The 27,363-nt window shown below is 44.8% G+C and overlaps 2 protein-coding genes across 3 annotated transcripts in view; both read left to right on the top strand.

Moving 5' to 3' along the window:
- LOC105485655 (beta-1,4-galactosyltransferase 1) overlaps positions 1-2,326 on the top strand; it is a 65,068-nt gene extending 62,742 nt beyond the window's left edge. Inside the window, exon 3 of the mRNA XM_071077907.1 lies at positions 1,615-2,326. Coding sequence (XP_070934008.1) covers positions 1,615-1,779 — 165 coding nt within the window. The 3' untranslated portion in view covers positions 1,780-2,326. The remainder of the gene's footprint in view (positions 1-1,614) is intronic.
- A 15,660-nt stretch (positions 2,327-17,986) lies between these two features.
- Positions 17,987-27,363, top strand: part of LOC105485657 (SMU1 DNA replication regulator and spliceosomal factor) — a 35,380-nt gene continuing 26,003 nt past the window's right edge. Inside the window, exons 1-4 of one of the 2 annotated variants that reach the window (XM_011747990.3) lie at positions 17,987-18,127; positions 20,926-21,136; positions 22,821-22,973; positions 25,693-25,803. In XM_011747990.3, coding sequence (XP_011746292.1) covers positions 18,102-18,127; positions 20,926-21,136; positions 22,821-22,973; positions 25,693-25,803 — 501 coding nt within the window. In that variant the 5' untranslated portion in view covers positions 17,987-18,101. Of the gene's footprint in view, positions 18,128-18,212; positions 18,284-20,925; positions 21,137-22,820; positions 22,974-25,692; positions 25,804-27,363 lie in introns of those variants that run through there. The other variant, XM_011747989.3, reaches the window with a different exon arrangement.

The following is a 27,363-nucleotide window of genomic DNA, read 5'->3' as shown; positions in this document are numbered from 1 at the left end:
AGCAGGGTCAAGAGTACCCAGGGGCCTGAGGGAGAAGCACAGGGATGCGAATGGGGTGGCTGTGCCTCTGCTCAGCTCCCAGGAGTAAGAGATAGGGTTAAGAGGAGCATAGAAGCCACCTCCCTACCCAGGCTCCTTTCAGCTGGGCCATCTGTCCTTTGACAAAGGGATCTAGGATTTCCTGACCTTAAGAAGGCTCCCAGTGGAAATGCAAATAAAAACCACAAAGAGGTACACAGATTTGGATGGTTATTATTTTAAAAACCAGAAACACAAAATAAGTGTTGGCAGAGATATGCAGAAATTGGAATGTTAGCCATTGTTGATTCAGGGTGAAAGAAAAAAAGAAGAAATTGGAATACTCGTGCATTGCTAGTAGGAATGTCAAATGGTGCGACCCCTATGGAAAATGGTATGGAAATTCCTCCAAAAATTAAACATGGAATTACCATAGAATCCAACAAGTCCATTTTTATCGATATACCCAAAAGAAATAAAAACAGGAACCTGAACAGATACTATTCAGCACTATGATTCATAGTAGACAAAAGAAAACAACCCACGAGTCCTTTGATGGATGAATAAACAAAAGGTGGTATATACAAACAGTGGAATATCAGTCAGCCTTAAAAGGGGAGGAAATTCTGACATGTACTACAACTCAGATGAACCTTGAAGATATTATGCTAACTGAAATAAGTCAGTCACAAAAGGACAAATATCGTATGATCGCACTTAGACGAGTTAGCTAAAATAGTCAAATTCACAGAGACAGAAGGCAGAATGGTGGTTGTCAGGGGCAGGGGGATGGAGGGGGAATGGGGAGTTATTGTTTAATAGAGTTTTAGTTGAGGAAGATGAAAACGTTCTGGAAATGGGTGGTGGTAGTGCAACAATATGAATGTACTTAATGCCACAGAACTTTACATTGGCACTCTGCCCCCAATGACTGGCTTTTCAGTTGCTACCTGTTCCCATTTAAAAATGGTTAAAATGAGCCGGCATGGTGGCTCATGTCTGTATGTAATCCTAGCACTTTGGGAGGCTGAGGTGGGCGGATCACCTAAGGTTGGGAGTTCGAGATCAGCCTGATCAACATGGAGAAACCCTGTCTCTACTAAAAATACAAAATTAGCCGGGCATGGTGGTGCATGCCTGTAATCCCAGCTACTCAGGAGGCTGAGGCAGGAGAATCGCTTGAACCTGGAAGGCGGAGGTTGTGGTTAGCCAAGATTGGGCCATTTGAAAAAAAAAAAATGGTTAAAATGTAGAGGCTGGGCACAGTAACTCACGCCAGTAATCCCAGCACTTTGGGAGGCCAAGGTGGGCAGATCACATGAGGTCAGGAGTTTGAGACCAGCCTGGCCAACATGGTGAAACCCCATCTCTACTAAAAATACAAAAATTAGCTGGGTGTGGTGGCCCATGCCTTTAATCCCAGGCACTCGGGAGGCTGAGGCAGGAGAATTGCTTGAACCCAAGAGGTGGAAGTTGCAGTTCATTTACTTAGCACGCCACTGCACTCCAGCCTGGGCAACAGAGTGAGACTGTCAAAAAAAAAAAAAAAAAAAAAGGTAAAATGACACATTTTATGTTATGCGTTTTTTCCCACAGTATGAGAAAATAAGAAGGCTCCCTGGGATGAAGGCTTCGCCTGGTCTCTTCCTCTCTGGAGGTGGCAGAGCATGGTGGTTAGTCCTGGCATCCTCCTGGAGATTTGAGCATGAGACATGCTGGCCATGTGAGCTGTGCCACCTGAGGAGGATTGGCCAGTCCTAGGGACTCAGCCTGGTTGCTGAATCCGGCTGGGGACCCTGCCCCAGTGACTGGCTTTTCAGCAGCTACCTGCTCTCAAAACAAATGCTGTCCTCCCCTAAGGAGTCCAGGCTGTGGCAAAGCTATGACATAGGTACCACTGTCCTTTTGCCAGGTGGGGCTTAGGTGCAGAAGTTGAAGCCTGGACTCAGTCAAGATCTCAGGACTGAGAGCAAGGAGCCCCTTACTCCCAGGGTGCCCACTTGGTTCCCACTGACTGTTGGTGGAAACTAGGGGCTGAGCTGGAGGCTTTTTAGAGGAAGAAGTGAGAAGCTGGGGGCTGGATTATCCCTGGGGGTGAAAATGGAGTCAGCTAGATAGGTTATGTCTAGAGGGAGAGGAGGGTCCCCTGGTGTCAGGAAGGAAAGCCTGAGCTCCGTGTTAGACCCTGGATTGGAGGGTGGGCAGGACACTCAGGCGAGACACTGGCAAGGACTTGGTACTGGCGAGGATACTACCACACCCATTCTGGGAGTGGACTATACATAAATAAATCTTAAAAGTGGACCTATATTTTGACCTCACAAGTCAGCTTCTAGGAATTCATCCTAAGAAAACAAAGTAACACCCCAAGATGTATGTGCGTCAATGTTTGCCCTGCTGCTGTTTGTAGCCCTGGAAAATGAGAAGCCCCCATCAACAGGGGACTGTGTTAAGTAAAACGAAGTACATCCAAACAATCAAGTACTATGCAACCATTGAGAATGATGAAGTGGATCTATATTTATCGATTGGAAAGAGGCCTAAGGAAACAAAGGAAACTACAGAATGGTCTTTCCATATGAGGCAGGGAAATGTATGAATAATTTAGTGCAGAAATTACTCTGTAATTGTTTGTGGGAGCAGATGTATGAGCAAAAATTGACGATGATTTTCCTTCTCTACAGAGCCTGGGGCCAGGCCCCTGTTCTGAGGATCCTCGCCCCACCCTGGGCTGAGGCCTTTGTTCAGAGTGTTGGCCCTGTTAAGAGGGCATGCTGGGTTGTCCTCGGGGAGGAGTTGCATTCCCCACAAGTCCCCCAGCCTTGGAAGGGTGATGCAGGGTTCCTCCCCTGGGGGAATGGTGGAGGCCTGAACCCTGTTTACAGGTGATGGGATATGGCATGGCTGTAGGAAGGTCTGAGAAGGCAGAACAGGAGCTCAATACAGGCTGGGGGGGCTTCTGGCAATTCTCTCAGGTTTAGAAAAATAGTTACAACATTTCTTGCCACTCTTTTGTGAGCGCAATTGAACTGTCATGACTCAAGACACTAAAGAATAGAAAGAATGGGGTAGGAGAGGAACACTGTCCTGGCTCCGGAGGGGCGAGATTCTCCTCTGGTGCCTGATCAGAGCCCTCTGGGGAGCCCAGGAGGACATGAGGGGGACCCCTTTTCTAGTAGATCTTTGACTCCAGAATCTAGGAGCCCTGTTGCAGAGGGAGGCCCTGACATCTGGATTTTGACACAGACCTGAGCCTGGAGCTGTTGGAAACTCATTTCCGGGACAGATGTGGAATGCTGGACAATCAAACGTCGCCGGGGCCTTTGGAGCGCTCCCTGTGTCCTGTTGCAGTGGCTGCAGTGACTTTGGTCTCCCCTAATGACAGAAGCACAGGAGAAAGCCCAGCTCTTAGTTCCCACTTTCCTCCAAGGTGGGCCTGTGCGGCAGGGAGGGCGCAGGGGGACTCGTGAACCCCTCACCCGTGTTCGCCCTCCATGAGCACACTTGGTGCTTTCCCACATACCTTGTGTTGCTCCTTACAATAATCCTAGCATGGGAAACTCAGGATCAGGGAGCTCACATGACTTGCACAAGGTCACACAGAATTTGGGTCTGACATGGACCTTCTGAGTCCCAGGCCAGGGCTCTGGCCACTGGACCATGACCCAGCTCCTCATCCACACAGTGTGGAAGCAGGGGGATGGAGGCTGTGAGGTGCCTTGCCCCAGCCATGGAAGTTGTGGCCTCAGCAGCACTGCTGAGAGAAGTACAGCCAGGATCCAGGGTTGGAGCCAAGAGCACCTTTGGGATGAGATTGTTTGTGTTTTGTTTTGTTTTCCCTTTACTGTTTTAGAGGACTTAGGAGCCTAGTAAACTTGACAACGGCAGTTCCGTATACCAGAGGCATCAGTGTCAGCACCGTCTGGGAGATGCACAGGAATGGTTAACACTCAAATAATCCATGAGGATGCAAGGAGGCCTGAGGTGTGGGGAAGAGGGAGGGAGACTCCTGGGGGCTGGGGATGCAAGTGGACCTGAAGACATGGGGCTTTCTGCCTCTGAAGCATCACTCTGGGCGGCAACAACCAGTTCCTGCTTCATGGGCAACACAGCTTCCTAATCTCCTGGACCTGCCCTGCCTGGGCCAACACCTGGTGCTCAGGAGGGCTCAGCACAGTGTCTGTCTCAAGACTGTGGGGACCCAGAAGGCCAGGTGGAGACCTAGGATTCCCCAATAAGGCCTAGATGCCTGCTCAGTTCTCCCTTTCTCTTCTGGGCACCTTTCTTCCCCGACTGTACACCGTCTTCCCAAAGGAGGGCAATTGCCACACTCTTCCAAGACCCCCTGTAAGTTCTCAGTCAAAGGCATTTTCCTAAGCGAAGCCAGGGACTGTTGTTTGTTTTGATGACAAGCTGAATCAGGAGTGCTAAAAAGCAGGCTGTTGGGTTTAACTTCATCAGCTCTAAGCCTCAATGATTTGTGTTTCATGTGGTTTGCTCTGGATAGATGCTGACCTAGTGACAATGAGACTATGGAACAGGGAGAGAAGAATTGCATGCTGAGGACAGGAGAAATCTCCCCCATGAACAATTTGTCTATTGAGCAAGACATCTCAGATGTCAGCTTGGGCCATTCCTACCAGCTTGGAATGCTCTGTGTCTGACTCAGACGCTGTGTGTGTCTCAAGGGCGCTGGGCTTGGTGGCCTCTGTGAGTCTGGCTGGCAGATCTTGGCCCTGCTGGCTCCCAGGGTCTATGGGCACTCTTCCTGTCTTGAGTCTACCCTATCATGCAGTTTCACTGCCCACAACCTCCAGGAGACTGTTCTAAGGGTTTCATTTGTGGGAGACAAGGCCTGCCAGGCCTTTCCCTGGCCTCTCTCCAATCCTGAGGTCAGTACACATCCTAGCATACTGCTGGAAATGCCTCAATTTGGGGGAGTACAATTAGTTGAGGGAACTGAGGAAGTGCTGTACTGGGAATCTAGGGTTGACTCCTGGATGACCAAGGTCAGAATGTCAAAGGCGTTTGAACCACAGCGACTCCATCTTGAACTGGGGCTGGGTGAAATAAGGCTGAAACCTGCTGGGCTGCATTCCCAGGAGGTTAGACATTCTTAGTCACAGGATGACACTGAAGGTTGGCATAGGATACAGGTCACAGGCCAGGCGCAGTGGCTCACACCTGTAATCCCAGCACTTTGGGAGGCCAAGGCAGGCGGATCACCAGAGATCAGGAGTTTGTGACCAGTCTGGCCAACATGGTGAAATGCCATCTCTACTAAAAATACAAAAATCAGCTGGGCATGGTGGTGGGTGCCTGGAATCCCAGCTACTCGGGAGGCTGAGACAGGAGAATCACTTGAACCTGGGAGGCAGAGGTTGCAATGAGCCGAGATCGCGCCATTGCACTCCAGCCTGGGCAACAAGAGTGAAACTCCATCTCAAAAAAAAAAAAAAAAAAAAAAAAAAGATACAGGTCACAAACACCCTGCTGATAAAACAGGATGCTGTAAAGAAGCCAACCAAAACCTACCAAAACCAAGATGGCAATGAAAGTGACCTCTGGTGTCCTCTCCGCTCACTATATGCTAATTATAACGTGTTAGCATGCTAAAAGACACTCCCATTCCCATCAGTGCCATGACAGTTTAAAAATGCCATGGCAATGTCTGGAAGTTACCCTATATGGTCTAAAAAGGGGAGGAACCCTCAGTTCTGGGGGAAATCCCCACCCCTTTCCCGAAAACTCATGAATAATTCACCTCTTGTTTAGCATATAATCAAGAAATAACTATAATACTCAGTCAAGCAGCCCACACCCTGTTCTGCCAGTGGAGTAGCCATTCTTTTATTCTTTTGCTTTCTTAATAAACTTGCTTTCACTTTATTCCATGGACTTGCCCCAAATCCCTTCTTGCATGAGATCCAAGAACACTTTCTTGGGGTCTGGATTGGGATCCCTTTCCTATAACAAGATCATCTCTCTAGTCCCCATCTGGACATGGGTCAGGAGGCTGCGAGGGCCTTTCAAAGCTGCCATTTTGTATTTCTAAGAAAACTCTTCGGCCTGAGTACAGTCACTGCTGGGGTGCTAAGACAGAACTCCCATCCTCCCTCAAGGTCTCAAAGCCAGAAACAAAGGTCTACTTTGTCAATCCAGGAAACTAGAGAAGGGAAGAAGGACGGGCAGCCCCTGCTAGTTCCCAGGGATCCCCCAGGGCATGGCCAAGAGGCCAAAGGGAACTAGGCCTCAGCTGCATGTTTTCCTGGAAGGCTCTGCTGCTTCTCCTTCTTCAGCTGGCCTCTACCCCAGACCAAAGCCGCAAAAACACAAAGTTCAGCTTAAAAAGTAAAACACAAAACGTGTCCCAAGGGTCTCTGGTGACCTGGCTCTGGTTTCCTCTCAAACATGGCCTGAGGCTGACCCCAAGGGAACCTCAGAGCATCAGCCTCTCACAGTGCCCTGGGGGTATTCAGTCCTGAGTACCTTGGCTGTAAGGCCAGCCCCCTGCTGAAGTCCCCCTTCCCAGAGTCCCTCTTTTTCAAGGGGACTTGGTGGTCAGGTGCCCGCTGTACTTTACCAGAGAGGAGGGGGACCCAGTAGGAGCTTTAGGGCTATGGGCCAAGGAGACCCTACTAACCTGGAAGGCAGTAATTATCTCCTCCGCAGGTAGTCACAGCATTTTCTGGGTCACAAAACACCTCTGTAACTTGGGAGGCTTGTTGCTAACGACATCTTTGGGAGGTGATACGGTGATTGGCTGAATGTAAAGAGTATGGACTTTAGAGCCAGTTACATTTGGGTTTAAAGTCTTGGCTTCAGGCCGGGCATGATGGCTCATGCCTATAATTCCAGCATTTTGGGAGGCCGAGGCGGGCAGATCACCTGAGGTCAGGAGTTCGAGACCAGCCTGGTCAACATGTTGAAACCATGTCTGTACTAAAAATATAAAAATTAGCCGGGCGTGGACTCTGTCTCAAGACAAATAAAAAAATAAAAATAAAAAATAAAGACAGCTTCACCACATAGCCACTGGGGAACTTTAGGCAAATTGCTTTTTTGTGGACATCCACAATTATCCCAGTACTATCTATTGAAAGCTGTTGTCCTTTCCCCACTGTACTACAATGCCACCTTGGTCATAAAGCAAGTGTCCTTTCCTGTGAGGGTCTGTCGCTGGACTGTATTCTAGTTCATGGATTCATTTATCTATCGTTGTCTCACTACCACATTGTATTCATTAGTACACCTTTTTAATGAATGTTGTTCTTTTTTTATTGAGTGTCTTGGTTCTTGCATTTCCATATGAACTTTACAATTAGCCTATCAAGAGCCACCAAAAAACCCCACCACAATCACCCAACTTTTTGAGATATTGATTGAAATGCCAGTGAGTCTATGGATCACTGTAAGAGACCTGATATCTTTAAAACATCGAGCCTTCAACCTATAAACAAGATAGAATCCTCTTTTGGTTTAGGTCTTCTTTCATTTCTTCACAGGGATCTTACACATTTTTATTATTTTTTCCTAGGTATTGTATATATTTTTACTATTTTTTTATTTTTTGAGACAGGATCTTGCTCTGTCGTCCAGTGGGGAGTACAGTGGCATGATCTTGGCTCACCGCAACCTCCGCCTCTCAGGCTCAAGTGATTCTCCCACCTCAGCCTCCTGAGTAGCTGGAACTACAGGTGCATGGAACCACGCCTGGCTATTTTTTTCTATTTTCTGTGGAGACAGGCTTTCACCATGTTGCTCAGGTTGGTCTCGAACTCCTGGGCTCAAGTCATCCACCTGCCTTAACTTCCAAAAGTGCTGGGATTACAGCCGGGAGCCATTGTGCCCAGTCTAGTTTTACTATTTTTAAATAAATGATAGCCTTTTGAAATACATTTTTCTTTTGTTGCTCGTATATGTAAGCACAATTTTCATACATTGACCTTGTATTCAGTAACCTTAATGATTAATTCTAATAATTTTCTCCACATTCATTTGGATTTTCTAAGTATCTTCGACAAAGATTTCCTGTCATCTTTAAATGATGTTTCTTCTGGCCGGGCATGGTGGCTCACACCTGTAATCCCAGCACTTTGGGAGGCCAAGGTGAACAGATCGCTTGAGCTCAGGAGTTTGAGACCAGTCTGGGCAACATGGCGAAACCCCATCTCTACTAAAAATACAAAATTAGCTGGGCATGGTGGCGTGTGCCTGTAATCCCAGCTACTTGGGAGGCTGAGGCAGGAGAATCGCTTGAACCTGAGAGGCAGAATTTGTGGTGAGCCGAGATCGCGCCACTGCACTCCAGCCTGGGTAACAGAGCAAGACTCCATCTCAAAAAAAAAAAAAAAAAAAAAAAAAAAAAGTTTCTTCCTTTCCAGTCTCAAAGCTTTTATTTCTTACTTTCCTGTGCTGTCTAGGACTGTCATTACAATGTTGAACAGAAGTAGTAGAGGTATTTTCATTTATACCAAGTCTAGGTCTCTAAAGGAAAACTAAAGTTTCACCATTAAGAATGGTATTTGATGTAGTTAAGAATGATATTTGATATAGTTTTATGTAGACCTTCATCATACTAAGAAAATTCCCTTCTATTCCTTGTTTGGTAAGAGTTAAGTTTTTTTGTTTTGTATTGTTTTGTTTTAATCATGAATGGATGTTGAATTTTATTAAATGCTTTTTGGCATCTATTAAAATGATCATATGATTTTTCTCCCTTATTCTTTTAATGGGGTAAATTTCTTGGATTGGTTTTCAAGTGTAAAGCCAAACTTGCATTCCTAGAATAGAAACAATTTACTCATTATGTAGTGACCTTTTTATGTATAGCAAGATTTGGTTGGCTAATCTACTATTCAGGATTTTTACATCTATGTTCATGAGTGAAATTAGTAGGTAATTTTCCTTACGCATAATCCTCCTTAGATTTTCACATCTCTGAAAAAATCTTTTTCTTTATTTCAATCTCATAATTATGTCCAAAGAAAAAAGTTTTGTGGCCAAGCACACTGGCTTATGTCTATTATCCCAGCACTTTGGGAGGCCGAGGCAGGAGGATCATTTGAGCCCAGGAGTTTGAGGCTGCAATGAGCCATGATCACACCACTGTACTCCAGCCCGGGTGACAGAATGAGAAGACCCTGTCTAAAAACAACAACAGAAAGGCTGGCAATGGTAGCCCAGGCCTGTAATCAGCACTTTAGGAGGCGAAGGTGAGTGGATCACTTGAGGTCAGGAGTTCCAGACCAGCCTGGCCAACATGGTGAAACCCAGTCTCTACTAAAAATGTCTCTCTCCAAATATCTTATTGTACTATGCTCACCTATTTTCAGATTGCAGTTGACCATGGATTAATGAAACCAGGGAAAAGGATACTGTGGATAAGAGGGGGACTACTGTAGTCAGAATTTTAGGGGACAGTGTTCTGTGTATGTCTGTTAGGTTAAAGTTGTTAACTGTATTGTTCAAATCTTTTTATTTATTTTTTTTTTTTGAGGAGTCTCGCTCTGTTGCCCAGGCTGGAGTGCAGTGGCACAGTCTCAGCTCACTGCAAGCTCCGCCTCCCTGGTTCACGCCATTCTCCTGCCTCAGCCTCCCGAGTAGCTGGGACTACAGGTGCCCGCCACCACGCCCGGCTAATTTTTTGTATTTCTAGTAGAGACGGGATTTCACCGTGTTAGCCAGGATAGTCTTGAACTCCTGACCTCGTGATCTGCCCACCTCAGCGTCCCAAAGTGCTGGAATTACAGACGTGAGCCACCATGCCCGGCCCTACCTTAATGAATTTTGAAATAAAATCTTCTATACTCTTTGCTTGTTGAAAATTTCCCACTAGGCTTGTAGCTTTTTCTATTTGTCTTTGTAGCTCTATCAATTCTTATGTCTTGTGCTTTGAGACTATATTATTAGAGATTTAGCAATTTAGGATTGTTGTATCTTCTGGGTTTAAGACTTTTTGACTGGGCACAGTGGCTCTCGGCTGTAATCCTAGCACTTTGGGAGGCAAAGGCTGGCGGAATACCTGAGGTCAGGAGACCAGCCTGGCCAACGTGGTGAAACCCCGTCTCTACTAAAACTACAAAAATTAGCCAGGCAATGATGGTGCACACCTGTAATTCCAGGTACTCGGAAGGCTGAGGCAGGGGAATTGCTTGAACCTGGGAGGCAGAGGTTGCAGTGAGCCGAGATCACGACACTGCTCTGCAGCCTAGGCAACAGAGTGAGACTTGGTCTCAAAAAAAAGAATTTTTGCGTATCATCTACTGGTTTTGCTGGTTTTCATTCAAGGTGTATTATCTCTTCATGAGCCATAAATTATATTTGCAAAATGCAATGCCAAAAATTGCTTATAGCAATAAGTTGAGGCCTGTGATGTCTTCCTCCAGAAAGGCTTTAAATTTGCTTCTGCCAGGCTCTTCGGAGTGACTGGCATTGCAGAATTATCTTATTCCAGTTGCAGGGATTCAGATGATTTGAAGCTGATTCCAATTAGGGTCTGTCCACCTGTAATTCACCCTTTTTCCAAGGTTCAGCTGTTCCATATCTCACCTCGGGGAGGTTTATTAGGGCTGCTTCTTTTTTTTTTTTTTTTTTTTTTTGAGATGGAGTTTTGCTCTTGTAGCCCAGGCTGGAGTGCAACAGTGCAATCTCGGCTCACTGCAACCTCCGTCTCCCAGGTTCAAGCGATTCTCCTGCCTCAGGCCCCTGAGTAGCTGGGATTACAGGCGCCCGCTACGACTCCTAACTAATTTTGTATTTTTTTAGTAGAGATGGGGTTTCACCATGTTGGCCAGGCTGGTGTCAAACTCCTGACCTCCGGTGATCCGCCCACCTTGGCCTCCCAAAGTTCTGGGATTACAGAATTGAGCCACCATGCCCGGCCAGGGCTTCTTATTTTGGCTAGCCCTAACTTCAATAACTGTCCTCCTGTTTAAAAAAGGCATCTTCCTCTGGTCATTCATTCGAGCATGGACAAATACCCTCTAGGGAAAAAGTAGTCCCAAACACCAATTTATCTTCTCTTCTATGCCTATAAGCAGATTTGTTTTATATTTTCCAGTTGTCCTCATGAGGGGGCTGGACCAAATTTCAAGAACTGAAACTCTAACCTGCTGAGTCTCAATATTCTCTAGGTGAAGACCTAGGTAAGCCTGTTGGATTTGGCAACAGAAAAATCATCAGTGACTTTGACATGAGAAGACTTCGTGGAATAGTAGAGATGAAAGTCATATTGGAATAGGGTGGGTGTGAACAGGTTAAGGGAATAGAAATAGAATTTTGGGGGCAACTCTTTCTAGAAGTTTGGCTATGAAGGAAAGCAAAGAAATGAGGTAGAATATGAAGAGATATGATGTAGGTCAAGGAAGAATTGTAAGAGTGAGATACCAGAGCATGTTTGTATGCTGGTGGGAACGCCTATGCTGATACATATATTTCCCATCCTTATGACAGGTATATTTTTCACAGTAAATTAACAAGCTGGCTTTCTATGTCTGCCTGAGTACTGTTTTAATTAGCATGAGTCAGAGCCCAGTGTCTCAGCTCTAACCAGCCTTTTTTTTTCACCGTCGCCCAGGCTGGAGTGCAGTGGCACGATCTTGGCTTGCTGCAACCTCTGCCTCCCAGGTTCAAGAGATTCTTCTGCCTCAGCCTCCCGAGTAGCTGGGATTACAAGCGCCTGCCACCACACCCGACTGATTTTTGTATTATTAGTAGAGATGGGGTTTCACCATGTTGGCCAGGCTGGTCTCGAACTCCTGACCTCATGTGATCCACCCTCCTCGGCCTCCCAAAGTGCTGGGATTACAGGCAGGAACCGCTGTGCCTGGCCTAACCAGCCTTTCTTATCACATCCACAATCACTTCCATTTTTTCCTCTTTTCACTCCTACCTCATCCTCAGCCCTAGAGCAAGCCCCTACCCAACTCTTATCTGATCAGATGCTCCTGACTGAGCTTCCTGCCATCAGGGAAGCTTTTTCATGAAGCTACCAGAGCCATTCACATTTATTGTGGGTCAGGCACTATTCTAGGTGTTGGGCACTCAAACGTGGAAACTTAAACATGTCACCCTCCTACTTAGTCATACCTCTTGCCCCCCAACCCCATTTTCTAACCTATCTCTCCAACCTCACCCTCCTCACCCTTGGTTTCGCCCCTACCCCACAGCAGGCTGCTACATGAGGTAAGGCTGGCCTGTCTGGGAAAGAGATGCTTGGGTTGCAGACGGTGGGGGCTCTGAGCATCAGAGCTTGAATGTTTGGTCTGGGCCAGCTGGCCCAGTGACACTCAGTGCCTGGGCAAGCTCTGTTCTTTTTGGCTGAGATACCCCGGGGCACCATTTGAGCCAGAACTACAGTTCCAGGGAGACGAAGGTAGGACAGACATCCTGGACTGGTGAGCCAGGGCTGGGCTGTGCCAGGGCCTTTGTTTCTAACTTGGGAGAGGCTTCGTGTTTCTGTTCTTTTTCTAAGAACTGTGGATGTGCCACGTGGGCACCACAGTGACCAGAGTCAACAAGAAAAACAATACCCGGGGGAAAATCTTACTTCCTTAAGCCACAGGATTGTGGGTGTGTGTTTGTCTTTGTGTGTGTCAAAGATTGCATGTCTGTTGCATTATTTTACGTGTTTCTGTATATGCATTTCTTACCTGTGTATGTGCACATGCCTATATGTGTATTTCTTACCTGTTCCTGTGTGTGTATCTCTAGTGACCACAGGGTGGGGTCGCGGACAGCCACATTTTATCAAAGTACTTCTCTTCCCACTATACATGATAGGAAGGAAGAAAGGGGAACTGTGAGCTTGCCAGACACCCCCAAAATCGTCCATTGCAATTAGATTATGGAGAATCCCAGATGGCTCTAAGGGTAGGGATAAAATGGGGAAGGAGGCTGGAATCCTCCCCTCTGTCTTGTGAAAGAAAGATCAAGCATCCCAGGCATACAAGTTAAGGACTTATTCTGTGCCCCAGAGTCCCTGGAAAGTAGAAAGGCAGTCTGAGTAGGGAGATGAGAGATGCCATTTTAAAAAAAGGACAACAGTGGGAAAGTACTTTCCCTGTGTGGAAAGTACAGGTAGCTGCTGGTGCTCTTGTGGCTTGGCCCTGTGGATTCTGTTTGTACAGATCCCAGATCAAAGGTGTGCTAAGGGAAGCCTCTGGAACCACAAGTGCTAACAAGTCATGATGTGGGAAAGAGGCCTCCCATTTGAGCTCCAGCCTTGAGGGAGAAACCCTTTCTGTGCAAAGAAAGGAGATGCTGGCTACACACACCATCGCAGCTTTGTGTCACAGAGGCTGAACTGGCCAGTGAGACATGGACAGAGATTTCAGGGGTCAAGACAAAGTGGACTAGTGGAGACCAGCCAGCTTCCAGCTGGTGGAGCATGAGCAGGGTACAAGCCCATCTGTGAGAGCAGTATCACACTAAAGAGAGGAGTTCCTCACTCCAAAACGGACCAGTTTTAGACTTTATTTTGACTTATAGTATTTATTTTCTTATTGTAGTAAGAAACGTAAATAATAGAAGGGCTTTGACATCTTAATGTATAATAATAGGCCAGGTACGATGGCTCACACCTATAATCCCAGCACTTTGGGAAGCCGAGGAAGGAGGATGGCTTGAGGCCAGAAGTTCAAGACCAGTCTGGGCAACATAGCAAGACGCTGTCTCTACAACAACAACGACAACAACAACAACAACAACAACAACAAAAACAAACTCTTACTTGGTGCTCACTACATGCCAGGCACTATTGTAAGTGTTTTGTATGTATTAACTCATTTAACTCTCATAACTTAAAATTCATGTCCTGCAGGCCGGGCGCGGTGGCTCACGCCTGTAATCCCAGCACTTTGGGAGGCTGAGACGGGCGGATCACGAGGTCAGGAGATCGAGACCATCCTGGCTAACACGGTGAAACCCCGTCTCTACTAAAAAATACAAAAAACTAGCCGGGCGAGGTGGCGGGCGCCTATAGTCCCAGCTACTCGGGAGGCTGAGGCAGGAGAATGGCGTGAACCTGGGAGGCGGAGCTTGCAGTGAGCTGAGATCCGGCCACTGCACTCCAGCCTGGGTGACAGAGCGAGACTCCGTCTCAAAAAAAAAAAAAAAAAAAAAAAAAATTCATGTCCTGCAAAGAGCACATAGAATTATGTGATTTTTTTCTCTGCTTTGCCTTATTATATCATGTTAGATGAAACTGGTCTAGTTTAATAGAAAATAAAACCAACCTTTTGCCCCATTTTGGCACTCAAATATTGACTTGCCCTTCTACAGTACTTCCTTTACCCACAGGACCAAGAATCTCTCTCCCCTCCATCTCTTTTCCTTAACCAGTTAGACATTTGGAGGCCAGGTTTACAATGGTAGTTTTTCTGTGACTGTCCTGCCCTCTGCTGGATTCAAGAGATAGATTGCTGATACGTGCACTTACGGGAGGGGGCCCATTTACCGGAAAGCGGGGTGGATCTGGAGACCGGATTTCCCTCTGGGTTACTTTTGTTCACTAGAAATTTGGTCTAGGAGGTTGTGATCCAGCCTCTGAGTATGCGGTGGAAAGATTCTTGGTAAATACAACTGCCTGGTTTAGAGTTTAGAAGTTGTCTATGTGTGTGCCTACTTTTTTCTTTATTTATATATGGATGGAGAGATGTGAGAGACCTCATTTGTCTAATGTTAAAAACAAAATTTCCTATGCAAATTGATCTTTAGGAATTGGCAAAATTTATCAACTTGTGAACAAGAGATCAGCAAGGTGACAAAAGCTATACTTTTGCGTATGGGAAAAGCATGGAAATGGATAGATTGTTGGAATATAGAAGACTTACATAAGCAACCAGTGCAGGGAAGGAAAAAAACCCTCCCCAACTAGGTAAAGATTGTAATTTCATTATACATGGTAACAAAAATGTCATATTCCACTTTCTTATTACAGAATAAACATGAATGAGGAGGGTTTGCAATGCCAGCAATAATCAAAAAAATCAATATAATGCTAAATATATAGGAAAAATAAAAATAACTTAGTTATAAAATACAGTAATATGTATTTCAATATCGAAATCCTAGGGTGTTACTACAAAAGATATAATTAAGCAATAAGATGTTCACATCTATAAATAATGAACAAGCTTGGATGTAATAGGAGCCATAAGAAGAGAAGCCATTCCATTCAAAATGAAGGCAGAGGTGTGATGGATATTAGAATAAAACCTGATGTTAAGTAATCATAGAGATTTATTTGTGTCAACAAAATAGAGAAGTAACTTGAATTTAAGAAAGAGTAACATGACATGTACTAGGTAGAGAAAATGAGGGCATATACTATTGCTGTGATGAGCTAGGTCTTCTTTTCAAGGAAGAGGTTATAATACATTTGTGGTGTCATAGGATAGAATGGTGAAGGAGTTCTCATAAATCATATAACCCATCTTGATATCTCACCACATGTCAAGGCAAGCATGGAGACTCTAAAACATTTGAGACCTTGGAGACCATGTCCTTCAAGAATTGATGGGAAATAGAGGATGATTTGAAAAAAGAAGCAGTATTTAAGAGGCTTTGGACAAGTTGTGTGGCAGACCTTTAGGGACAGAACCAGATAAGACTGAAAGCCATCAGGAAATCTCCAAATACATCATTTCAATGTGTAATTTCAGAACATAGATTTTATTTATTTATTTATTTATTTATTTATTTATTATTTTTTGAGTCGGAGTCTCACTCGATCACCTAGGGTGGAGTGCAGTGGTTCAATCTCGCCTCACTGCAACCTCTTACCTCCCAGGTTCAAGGGATTCTCCTGCCTCAGCCTCCCGAGTAGCTGGGATTACAGGCGTGCACCAATCTGCCCAGCAAATTTTTGTATTTTTAGTAGAGATGGGGTTTCACCATGTTGGCCAGGCTGGTTTCCAACTCCTGAACTTAGGTGATCCACCCTCCTCGGCCTCCCAAAGTGCTGGGATTACAGGCATGAGCCACCGCGCCTGGCCAGATTTATTACTACTGTGCTGCAAATAATTTTTACAATTTATATACAATGGTAATAAAATATTTAAAAATAGGTTTTATGTATGAAGTTCACTGATATCTCTCATTTCATTTGTCACTACAAACGTAATAATGTATTTGACCTAAAGTCCCGTGACGGGGAGTGGTGGTTTATGCCTGTAATCCCAGCACTTTGGGTGGCTGAGGTGGGAGGATTGCTTGAGCCGGAGGGGTTGAGACTGCAGTGTGCCATGATTGAGCCACTGCACTCCAGCCTGGGCAACAAAGCGAGTCCTTGATTCCAAAAAACGCAAAACCAACCAACCAACCAAAACCCTCAAGTAACTCTTCCTATAAATTTTGGCTAGTGTTATGTTGATTTCGAATGTATTAATATCCCAATCAGGTATTGCATATTCAGCCTTATCTGAAATCGAATCAACTAACTACATCAAATGAAAGCAACATTGGCCGGGCACAGTGACTCACACCTGTAATCCCAGCACTTTGGGAGGCCAAGGCAGGCGGATCACGAAGTCAGGAGTTCAAGAACAGCCTGACCAACATAGCGAAACCCCATCTCTACTAAAAATACAAAAAATGAGCCGGGCATGGTGGCAAGAAGCCTGTAATCCCAGGTACTCTGGAGGCTGAGGCAAGTGAATATCCTGAACCCGGGAGGCAGAGATTGCAGTGAGCTGAGATCGCACCACTGTTGTGCTCTCCAGCCCGGGCGACGGTGCAAGATTTAGATTCCATCTCAAAAAAAAAAAAAAAAAGAGCGACCTTTCTAAACCAGTGCTTTTTCTTTCCTTTTTTTTTTTTTTTTTTTTCCTCGCTTTTCTTACTAGAATCTGATCACCACTACTTTTCTTTTCTTCTTTCGAGACGGAGTTTTGCTCTCCTCGCCCAGGCTGGAGTGCAATGGTGCAATCTCGGCTCACTGCAACCTTCACCTGTCGAGTTGAAACGATTCTCCTGCCACAGCCTCCCGAGTAGCTGAGATTACAGGTGCCCCCGCCACCAAGCCTGGCTAATTTTTTGTATTTTTAGTAGAGACAGGGTTTCACCATGTTGCCCTGGCTGGTCTCGAACTCCTGACCTCAGGTAATCCACCCTGCCTCGGCCTCCCTCCCAAAGCGCGCGCTGGGAGTACAGACGTGAGCCACTGCGCTCCACCCCAGCGCTTTTCTTGTTCAGCGCATTTGTGAGCTGTATGACGCCCAGAGCTTTTTTTTTTTTTTTTTTTTTTTTTTGAGACGTTGAGTTCTTGTTTTCTAGGCTGGAGTGCAATGGCGCCATCTCGGCTTACTGCAACCTCTGCCTCCTGGGTTCAAGCGATTCTCCTGCCTCAGGGTCCTGAGTAGGGATTGCAGCCATGCGCCACTACGCCCGGCTAAGTTTGTATTTTTAGTAGAGACGGGGTTTCTCCATGTTGGTCATGGCTGGTCTCGAACTCCCGACCTCAGGTGATCGCCTGCCTCGGCCTTCCAAAGTGTTGGGGTTACAAGCTTGAGCCACCGCGCCCGGCCCTGGCCTACCTTTTTTTTTTTTTTTTTTTTTTTGAGACGGAGTCTCTGTCGCCCAGGCTGGAGTGCAGTGGCCGAATCTCAGCTCACTGCAAGCTCCGCCTCCCTGATTTACGCCATTCTCCTGCCTCAGCCTCCCGAGTAGCTGGGACTACAGGCGCCGCCACCTCGCCCGGCTAGTCTTTTCTATTTTTTTAGTAGAGACGGGGTTTCACCGTGTTAGCCAGGATGGTCTCGATCTCCTGACCTCGTAATCCGCCCGTCTCGGCCTCCCAAAGTGCTGGGATTACAGGCTTGAGCCACCCTGGCCTACTTTTAAACAGTCTTCCTCCTGGAGCTTATTTCTCTGGGGCAGAGGCATAAACTCCGCCTCTGACAGCCCCTGAGGGCCCCGCCCCTACGCGCACCTCGCCTTCTTTTTGTTCACTCTATCTCAAGGGCGGGCGCCAGATGCCGACCCAAGCGGAAGTGACGTTAGGCGTCCGCCGGAGGTGTCGTTGTGTGTTGTGCGACCGGCCTTGAAGAAGAACTGGGGCCTGCTCCCGGAGAAATACAGCTATGTCGATCGAAATCGAATCTTCGGAGTGAGTCCTGCGGTGGAGATGTTCCCGCCGTGCCGGGGGCCCAGAGGTTAAGGGTGTGGGGCGGAAGATACTCGGGGGAAGGCATCCGAGAGGCTAGGGAATGGAGGGCCATTTCCTTGCCCCCAAAGAAGCATCTTGGATCTGGCTATCTCGGAGGTGGGCCCACAGGAAAGTAGCAGCTCTCAGACGAGAAGCCCAAAGCCTCGAGGGAGGTGGCATGGGGTGGGGAAAACACACCTTGCAGACCAGAGTTCTGTCCTTGGCCGACTGCTGACGCGCTGTGATTGACCAAATTAAGGATCCACTCTGGACTCCAGTCTAATTGAATCTGCACACGGGGATAGGTCTCTTTTAAGCCTTGCTTCTCTCCCTGTCGAGCTTATGCAATGTGATTTATTGTCTCTGTGCACATACGGCCCCTTTGCTTTCCTCTGCCTAGCATTTCTCACTCATTGTTGTCACTGTTTGATAACCTCACCCCAAACTAGCTTTGTCGGTGCCTAGGAGCTCCTTTTCCTTGTGGTCTCAGTGTCTTGCGTACCTTAGAGGAAGAGTTAATTGCTTTTGGAATGGATGAACAACTAGCTTTTGGAATGAATGAACAAGTCTCAGGCCTGATCTGGCACTGAATTTTGGTTTGTCTGTGAGCTCTCTGTAACCGCAAAGGAGAGGCAGACTCTGGAGACTGGGCTAGAAAGAAAAATTTTCAGGGAATAGGGAATGAGAAGTAGTGACTAAAGAAGACTTTAGTGTGCTTTTCCAGAACTCCATCCTCCACCTGTCCTTGCCAATACTTAATAATAATTAAATTAACAGACATAACTGTTGTGTTCTGAGTGTAAGGGAGGGAGAGGACCTTTTTTGGAGACTTGACTTTTTTTATTTTGAGATGGAGTTTCGCTCTTGTTTCCCAGGCTGGAGTGCAATGGCGCGATCTCGGCTCACTGCAATCTCTGCCTCCCGGGTTCAAGCGATTCTCCTGCCTCAGCCTCCCTAGTAGCTGGAATTACAGGCATGTGCCACCACGCCTGGCTAATTTTGTATTTTTAGTAGAGACGGAGTTTCTCCATGTTGGTCAGACTGGTCTCGAACTCCCGACCTCAGATGATCCGCCCACCTCGGCCTCCCAAAGTGCTGGCATTACGGGCATGAACCACCACGCCCGGCTTTTGGAGACTTCATAGGAGGAAGGGAGGTTTATACATTCGGCAAATACTGAAATGATGTTAACCAACTTGTCCAAGGTCACATAACTTTGATTCAAATCCCAGACTGTCTTCAAAGCTTTTAACTCATTATGCATTCATTCGTGTTTGAAGGTAGGGAATTTGATTTTGTCTGTGTCAAATGTGAGGTGTTTGAGGAGAGAGATGACTTATTTTGGGAGTGTAAAATGGAAGTCAATGGAAATGTGCTAAGGAAGATAGTATCATACCAGAATAACAGGGGTCTAAGTCTGGAGACCTGCATACCTCATAAAGGGTCCATGAGAGAAAAAGATACTTACAGTAGCAGCAATCAGTTCTCTTTTATAGTTGTTTTTAAGAAGAGGGGCCAGGTGCGGTGGCTCACACCTGTAATCCCAACACTTTGGGAAGCTGAGACGGGTGGATCACTTGAGCCCAGGAGTTTGAGACAGCATGGTCAACATGGCAAAACCACGTTTCTACAAATACAACAATTAGCCAGTGTGGTGGTGCGTGCCTGTGGTCTCAGCTACTCGGGAGGCTGAGGTGAGAGGATCACTTGATCCCAGGAAGTCGAGGCTGCAGTGAGCCATGATCCCGCCACCATTCTTTCCAGCCTGAGTGAATGGGCGTGAGACCCTTTCTCAAAAAAAAAAAAAAGAAGAGGGTGTTTGCTTTCTTCTCAGGAATATATGCTCAAGAGCCACACTGCCAGTTTGAGTCCTGATTTTTCCACTTACTATCTCTATTATCTGATCAAATTCTCATCTGTAAATTGGGAAGTAAACTTACCTCATAGGCTTTATTTTATTTATTTTTTGAGACAGGGTCTTGCTCTCTTTCCCAGGCTAGAGTGCAGTGGCATGATCACGGCTCACTGCAGCCTCAACCTTACGGATACAAGCGATCCTCCCACCCTAGCTTCCAAATAGCTGGGACCACAAGCACACACTATCATGCCTAGCTAATTTTTTTTTTTTTTTTTTTTTTTTTTTGTAGAGAAGGGGTCTCCTTATGTTGCCCATGCTGCTCTTGAACTCCTGGGCTCAAGGGATCCTCCCACATCAACATCCCAAGTAGCTGGGACTACAGGCACGTGCTACCATGTTTGGCTAATTAAAGAAATTTGTAGAGATGGAGTCTCACAGCTGCCTGATCTGGTCTCAAACTCCTGGTTTCCAGCAATCTCTCTGCCTCAGCCTCCCAAAGTACTGAGATTACAGTCATGAGCCAGCATGCCTAGCCTCATTTAGATTATTTTGTATCAATGACTAGTGTAGTCATTTAAAGTAATTCAGTGAAGTGTGCTACAATATAATTATAGGAATGAATAGGAAACTAGGCTCTGAATTAGGAAATAAGATAGTCACCTTGATACCAACTCCCTTATTAGCTGACTGAGACATTAGGCAAATGATTTCCCTTCCTTTAACCCCAGTGTCTCTATGGTTGGGGGGGTCCCCTTGTAATTTAGCTTGTGTGATTTTGGAAAATGTTACTCACATGATAAAGAAATGATAAAGGAAGGTGATTGAGTAGGAGCTTGGTAGGCTTTGTTTTTGACCTCTGGTGAGTGAGAATCCCTGAGCTGAATGATTTGTTTTCTTTCAGTGTGATCCGCCTTATCATGCAGTACTTGAAGGAGAACAGTTTACATCGGGCGTTAGCCACCTTGCAGGAGGAGACTACTGTGTCTCTGAATACTGTGGACAGCATTGAGAGTTTTGTGGCTGACATTAACAGTGGCCATTGGGATACTGTGTTGCAGGCTATCCAGTCTCTGAAATTGCCAGACAAAACCCTCATTGACCTCTATGAACAGGTGAGAGTGGTGGAGATGCTGATCTCCGTGGGTTGGTTTGCTGTGGGCCAGCTCTCTGACGAAAAAGCGTCAGCGAGCGTTCCTTCAAGCACAGTAGGGCTGCATCAGCCCATAAAACTTACAATGGCAAGGCTTGACATGGTATTTTTTCTCCCTTCTCAGAAAATCCAAGATTTCCCAAATTAAAATTCCTCTTTTTGAGACTAGGTCTTGTTCTGTTACCCACTCTGGAGTGCTGTGGCAAGATCACAGCTTGCTGCATCCTCCATTTCCGGGATCAATCCTTCCTCCTGCCTCAGCCTCCTGAGTGGCTAGGAACACAGGCATGCACCACCACGCCTGCCTAATTTTTGCATTTTTTTGTAGAGACAGGATCTCACCATAATACCCAGGGTGGTCTCAAACTCCTGGGCTCAAGCAGTTCGCCAGCCTTGACCTTCAAAAGAGCTGGGATTATAGGCGTAAGAGAGCCTCAACTTTCTAATCACATAGTTAGTCTTTCTGGTAACTAGCTCCTACCTATCCTGAGCCATTTCCTTTGCACAAACCCAGGTGTGATTCAAGGGGCCCAGGAGTAACAAAGATACCCCTATCACTGGTTAAATTCCAAGAAGCTCCAAGTCAAGAACCTAGGACAAAGATCAGACAAATTTGTGATTATAAAACAGAGAGTAGACTTTTTGGAAATAAGATTGTAATTTGAAGTAAAAGTAGGGAAGTTGGTTTTTTGTTTTTGTTTTCGGGGTTTTTTTTTTTTTGAGACGGAGTCTCACTCTGTTGCCCAGGCTGGAGTGCAGTGGTGCGACCTCTGCTCACTGCAGCCTCCATCTCCCGGGTTCAAGTGATTCTTCTGCCTCAGCCTCCTGAGTAGCTGGGATTACAGGCGTGCACCACCACACCCGGCTAATTTTTGTATTTAGTAGAGACGGGGTTTCACCACATTGGCCAGGCTGGTCTCCAACTCCTGACCTCAGTGATCCACCTGCCTTGGTCTCCCAGATGCTGGGATTACAGGTGTGAACTGCCGTGTCTGGGCAGTTTGTTTCTTTATAATCCATATGAGTTCAATAATTCCCAAATAAAATTTTGGTAACTGGAGAAAGGTTTCTCTGGAGCCCATGGGGATATTCCCATTTTTAGCTTTCTTTGGCATCTACATTCTGAGCAAGAAGCTTGAGAGGAGGGGAGATTGGTAGATAAAAATAGATAGAGTTTGAAGGATTAAAATTACTAATTTTTTGAGACAGAGTGCAGTAGCGTGAGCTTGGCTCACTGCAACCTCTGCCTCTCGGGTTCAAGCAATTCTCCTGCCTCAGCCTCCCAAGTAGCTGGGATTACAGGCGCACACCACCACACCCAGCTAATTTTTTTGTATTTTTAGTAGAGAGTGGGTTTCACCACGTTGGCCAGACTGGTTTTGAACTCCTGACCTCAAGTGATCCACTCATCTTGAACCACTCCCAAAGTGCTAGGATTACAGGCATGAGCCACCAAGCCTGGCCGAAGTTACTATTTATAATTACTTCAGTTGTCCACCTGAAATTGCTAGTGAAAAGGGAAAGGGGCACTTCCTGGCATTGGAAATCACTTTGACAGGCCATATCTCTGTTAGATATTTTCCTGAAAAATATTAATAAGAGAATGTGTTGGAACATCTGTTTTTTTTTTTTTTTTAATTGTTCAGGTTGTTCTGGAATTGATAGAGCTCCGTGAATTGGGTGCTGCCAGGTCACTTTTGAGACAGACGGATCCCATGATCATGTTAAAACAAACACAGCCAGAGCGATATATTCATCTGGAGAACCTTTTGGCCAGGTCTTACTTTGATCCTCGTGAGGTATGACTGTGGTAATGTAAAGGAACTTTTTGTCAACTTTGGAAATATAATAACATCTTTTTTTTTTTTAAATCATTTTATTGGATACTTTTTGTGATTTTGATTTAATTTTTGAGAATGATGCTTCTCTGTTTATATATGTTGGTTGAAATTTGCATGTGTTAAAAAAAGAATAATTTTACTCAGTTTTCTGATTATTTGAGAGTCTTCTACACACCTCATTTTAGAGGATTGTGTGTTGGTTGGTACAGAAAATTTTATTCTGATGTCATTTCCACATTAGCCCTCCCCGAAGTGCTGCCTGACTGCTGGTATGTTCACTGATCATTTGTGTGTCTTGCCCCTAACAAATGCAGTTTCATTCTAGCCTTTTTAGTCCCTAGAAGCTTGTGCTTTTGCTTCTTAGCTGATTATGCTTACTAGTAGAGCATGATGATAGATAGTCTTTTATTCTTCCAAAACCTTATTATCTGTATAGTTTCATTCTTCCTGCCCACCCCCCAGCCTTTCACTGGAGGTTTGTCAAAATAGGAGGAAAAAGGATTAAAAAAATTTTGGGGGGGGTACATAGTAGGTATATATATTTATGGGGTACATGAGATATTTTGATATAGGCATGCAGTGCATAATGAGGGTAAATGGAGTATCCATCACCTCAAGCATTTATCCTTTATGTTACAAAGGATTCAATTCTTTCAGTTATTTTAAAATGTACAATTATTATTGACTATAGTCACCCTGTTGTGCTATCAAATGCTGTTTCTTATTTATTCTTTATATTTTTTGTATCTATTAACCATCCCCACTTTCCTTCTTACCCTGCCACCTCCACCCTTCCCAGCCTCTGATAACCATATATCTGTATCTCCATGTTTTAATTTTTAGTTCCTGCAAATAAATGAGAACATGCAAAGTTTGTCTTTCTGTGCCTGGCTTATTTCACTTACCATAATGAGCTCTAGTTATATCCATGTTGTTGCAAATGACAGGATCTCATTCTTTTATATGGCTAGTGGTACTCCATTGTGTACATGTACCACATTTTCTTTATTTATCTATTAATGGTTGCTTCCAAATCTTGGCTATTGTGAACACTGATGTAATAAACATGGGAGTGCAGATATCTCTTTGATATACTGATTTCCTTTTGGGTGTGTACCTAGCAGTGGGATTGCTGGATCATATGGTACCTCCATGTTTAGTTTTTTGAGGAATCTCCAAACTATTCTCCATAGTAGTTGTACTAATTTACTTTCCCACTAATAGTGTATGAGGGTTCCTTTTTCTCCACTTACTCACCAGCATTTGTTCTTTCCTGCCTTTTTGTACAAAAGCCATTTTAACTGGAGTGAGATGATATCTCATTATAGTTTGATTTGCATTTCTCTAATGATCAGTTGTGTTGAGCACCTTTAAATAAACCTGTTTGCCTTGTGTATGTCTTTTTTTTTTTGAGAAACGTCTTTTCAGATCTTTCACCCATTTTAAACATTGGATTATCAGGTTTTTTTCCTATAGAGTTGTTTGAGCTCCTTATATATTCTGGGTTTTTTTTTTTTTTTTTTTTGACAGAGCTCTGTTACCCAGGCTGGAGTCCAGTGGCATGACCTCGGCTCACTGCAGCCTCTACTTTCTGGGTTAAAGTAATTCTCGTGCCTCAGCCACCAAGTAGCTGGGATTACTGGTGTGTGCCACCACACTCAGCTAATTTTTGAATTTTCAGTAGAGATAGGGTTTCACCATGTTGGCCAGGTTGGTCTCGAAACTCTTGGCCTCAAGCGATCCACCCGCCTCGGCCTCCCAAAGTGCTGGGATGACAGTCATGAGCCACCACACTTGGCCTTGTGTTCTGGGTATTTATTTATTTATTTATTTTTCTGAGATGGAGTCTTACTGTTGTCGCCCCGGGTAGAGTGCAATGGCACGATCTTAGCTCACTGCAACCTCTGCCTCCTGGGTTCCAGGAATTCTCCTGCCTCAGCCTCCCGAGTAGCAGAGATTACAGGCACCCACCACTATGGCCCGGCTAGTTTTTCTATTTTTATTTAGTGGAGACGGGGTTTCACCATCTTGGCCAGGCTGGTCACGAACTCCTGACCTCAGGTGATCTGCCCGCCTCAGTCCCCCAATGTGCTGGGATTACAGGCATGAGCCACCCCGCCCGGCCGTATTCTGGTTACTAGTTTGCAAGTATTTTCTCAGGAGGAATAAAAACTTAATAGGCACTGGATAATGGAATGTCAAAGTAAACTTAAAATGAGGATAAAGGAAAGGAGTTTAGATCACCAGGATGGGATTTAACTTAGAGGTGGTGAAGCACTTCTGTGCTGGGAGCCATTTAAGAAATTACTAAAGAATATAAAAGAATTCTTGGTTCTGCAAATTTTTGAAAAACTGGAAAAACAACTCGGTTTAATATGGTTTACTTGGACTCTTTTCAGAAAAATAGCAGTGTGTCCTTTGGCCAGGAACTCAGTGAAAAAATAATAATAGTGTGGATTGGCTGACCTCAGTTTTCTCTAACTCATACTTTTGAAATGCAAGTGGACAGAATTGGGAAGTCATTTTCAAAAACTAAATTAGTTTAATCCCTTCTTTAACTGGGTAATTTCTTTTCACATTTTCCTCTGTGTATGCTTTTGCTTGTTTGTTTTAAGTAAGCACACTCATATCTTGTTGTTGCTTCTTGGAAATGATGCTACATCCTCTCCTTTTTCAGGCATACCCAGATGGAAGTAGCAAAGAAAAGAGAAGAGCAGCAATTGCCCAGGCCTTAGCTGGTGAAGTCAGTGTGGTGCCTCCATCTCGTCTCATGGCATTGCTGGGACAGGTAATTCAATTCCTTTAGAGGCCAGGCGTGGTGGCTCACACCTGTCATCCTTGCACTTTGGGAGGCTGAGGCAGGAGAATCACTTGAGCCTAGAAGTTGGAGACCAGCCTAAGCAACATTGTGAGACCCTGTCTACAAAAAGTAAAAAAATTAGCAGGGTATGGTGGTGTGTGCCTGTGGTCTCAATTACTTGGGAGGCTGAGGTGGGAGGATCACTGGAGCCCAGAAGGTTGAGATGACAGTGAGCTATGATCATGCCATTGTACTCCAGCTTGGGCAATAATAGAGTGAGACCCTGTCTCCAAAAATAAAAATAAATTTAAAAAGTGAACTGGTACAATTTCCTAATTTGCTTTGTATAAACTATGTCTTAGCTGAAGAAATCGTACACCTTAAGAATTGGTGACTACCTACAGAGTTGCTTATACCAATAACTGTGTTGTTCCACTCTCCTCCTTTCCTGGGAGAGGCAATATAGATTAGTGGTTAATAACAAGCTCTGGAGTCAGTTAGAATTAGGGTTACCATAGAATTTATCATCCTGTCCGGGATAGTGTTGAGAGTACTATTGATCACTATGCCAGAACACCAAGTGCAAACAGTAACTGTCCTGGAAAAACTGGAACAAATGGCCACCCTGGTTAGAATCCAGGCTTTCTCATTTACCAGCTATATAGTCTTGGCAAATTACTTTACTTTTCTGATCCCATTTACTCATCATAGTATTGATGAGTAAGGATTAAGAGAAATAATGTTCATAAACACTTCATACATTTCCTGGCACCTTGTAAATAGTAAATGGTAGCTGCTGGTGATGATTTTTAAAAAAAATTACTAATGGTGTTGCCAGCATTGTCATTATTATAAAGCTACCTAGAGTAATAGATATTTTATAAATAACAAAGGGCACAAGTGATTAATAGGGATGTTAATAACCTTTTTGCACTAAATCTGCATTTAGAAAAGGATCAAAAAGCTATTTGTTGTAGGCCTGTAGTGATTCTGAGATTTAAAAGTAAGCTGCTTTTTAATTTTTTAATCAAACTAATAGCTGTGCATCGTTTAAGTAGTACTTCAGGGCTTACAGTGAAAAACAGTCCCATGTGCTTCCCTTCTCCACGTCTGGTTCTTAACTTTCCTATTACCTCCATAGCTGAATACCATGTTTATACTGTTATTACCTGATTTTTTTTTTTTTTTTTTTAGTCATTAGCAACTAACTTTCTTCACTGAAAAATGATTTGTCTCATACCCACTCTCCTCAATACACACTTATTCTTCTTCCGGATTTTCAGTAGGGTTGTATCACAACTTCTGGTTCGATCTGTATTCAGTGTTTACATAGTTATTTTTATGTAGATATTGTTCACAGCTAAAAAATAATTACATGTAATTTCTTACATAAATTTTTATGATTTGCAATAATTATTGCTTTATTTTTTCTTTTGCCTAGTTTTCTATGCACTTCTGCTAGTCCAGCCTGAGTATTTCTGGTAGGACCCTCAAAAGTCCTTTTTTTTCCCCCTTGCTGATACCTTTCCTGAGGCCCTTCTCTTTTTG

The sequence above is a fragment of the Macaca nemestrina genome, chromosome 14, assembly GCF_043159975.1.
Source record: "Macaca nemestrina isolate mMacNem1 chromosome 14, mMacNem.hap1, whole genome shotgun sequence".
NCBI lineage: Eukaryota > Metazoa > Chordata > Mammalia > Primates > Cercopithecidae > Macaca > Macaca nemestrina.
Note: the sequence above shows the minus strand (reverse complement) of the source record. Positions and strands in the feature narration are given on the sequence as shown.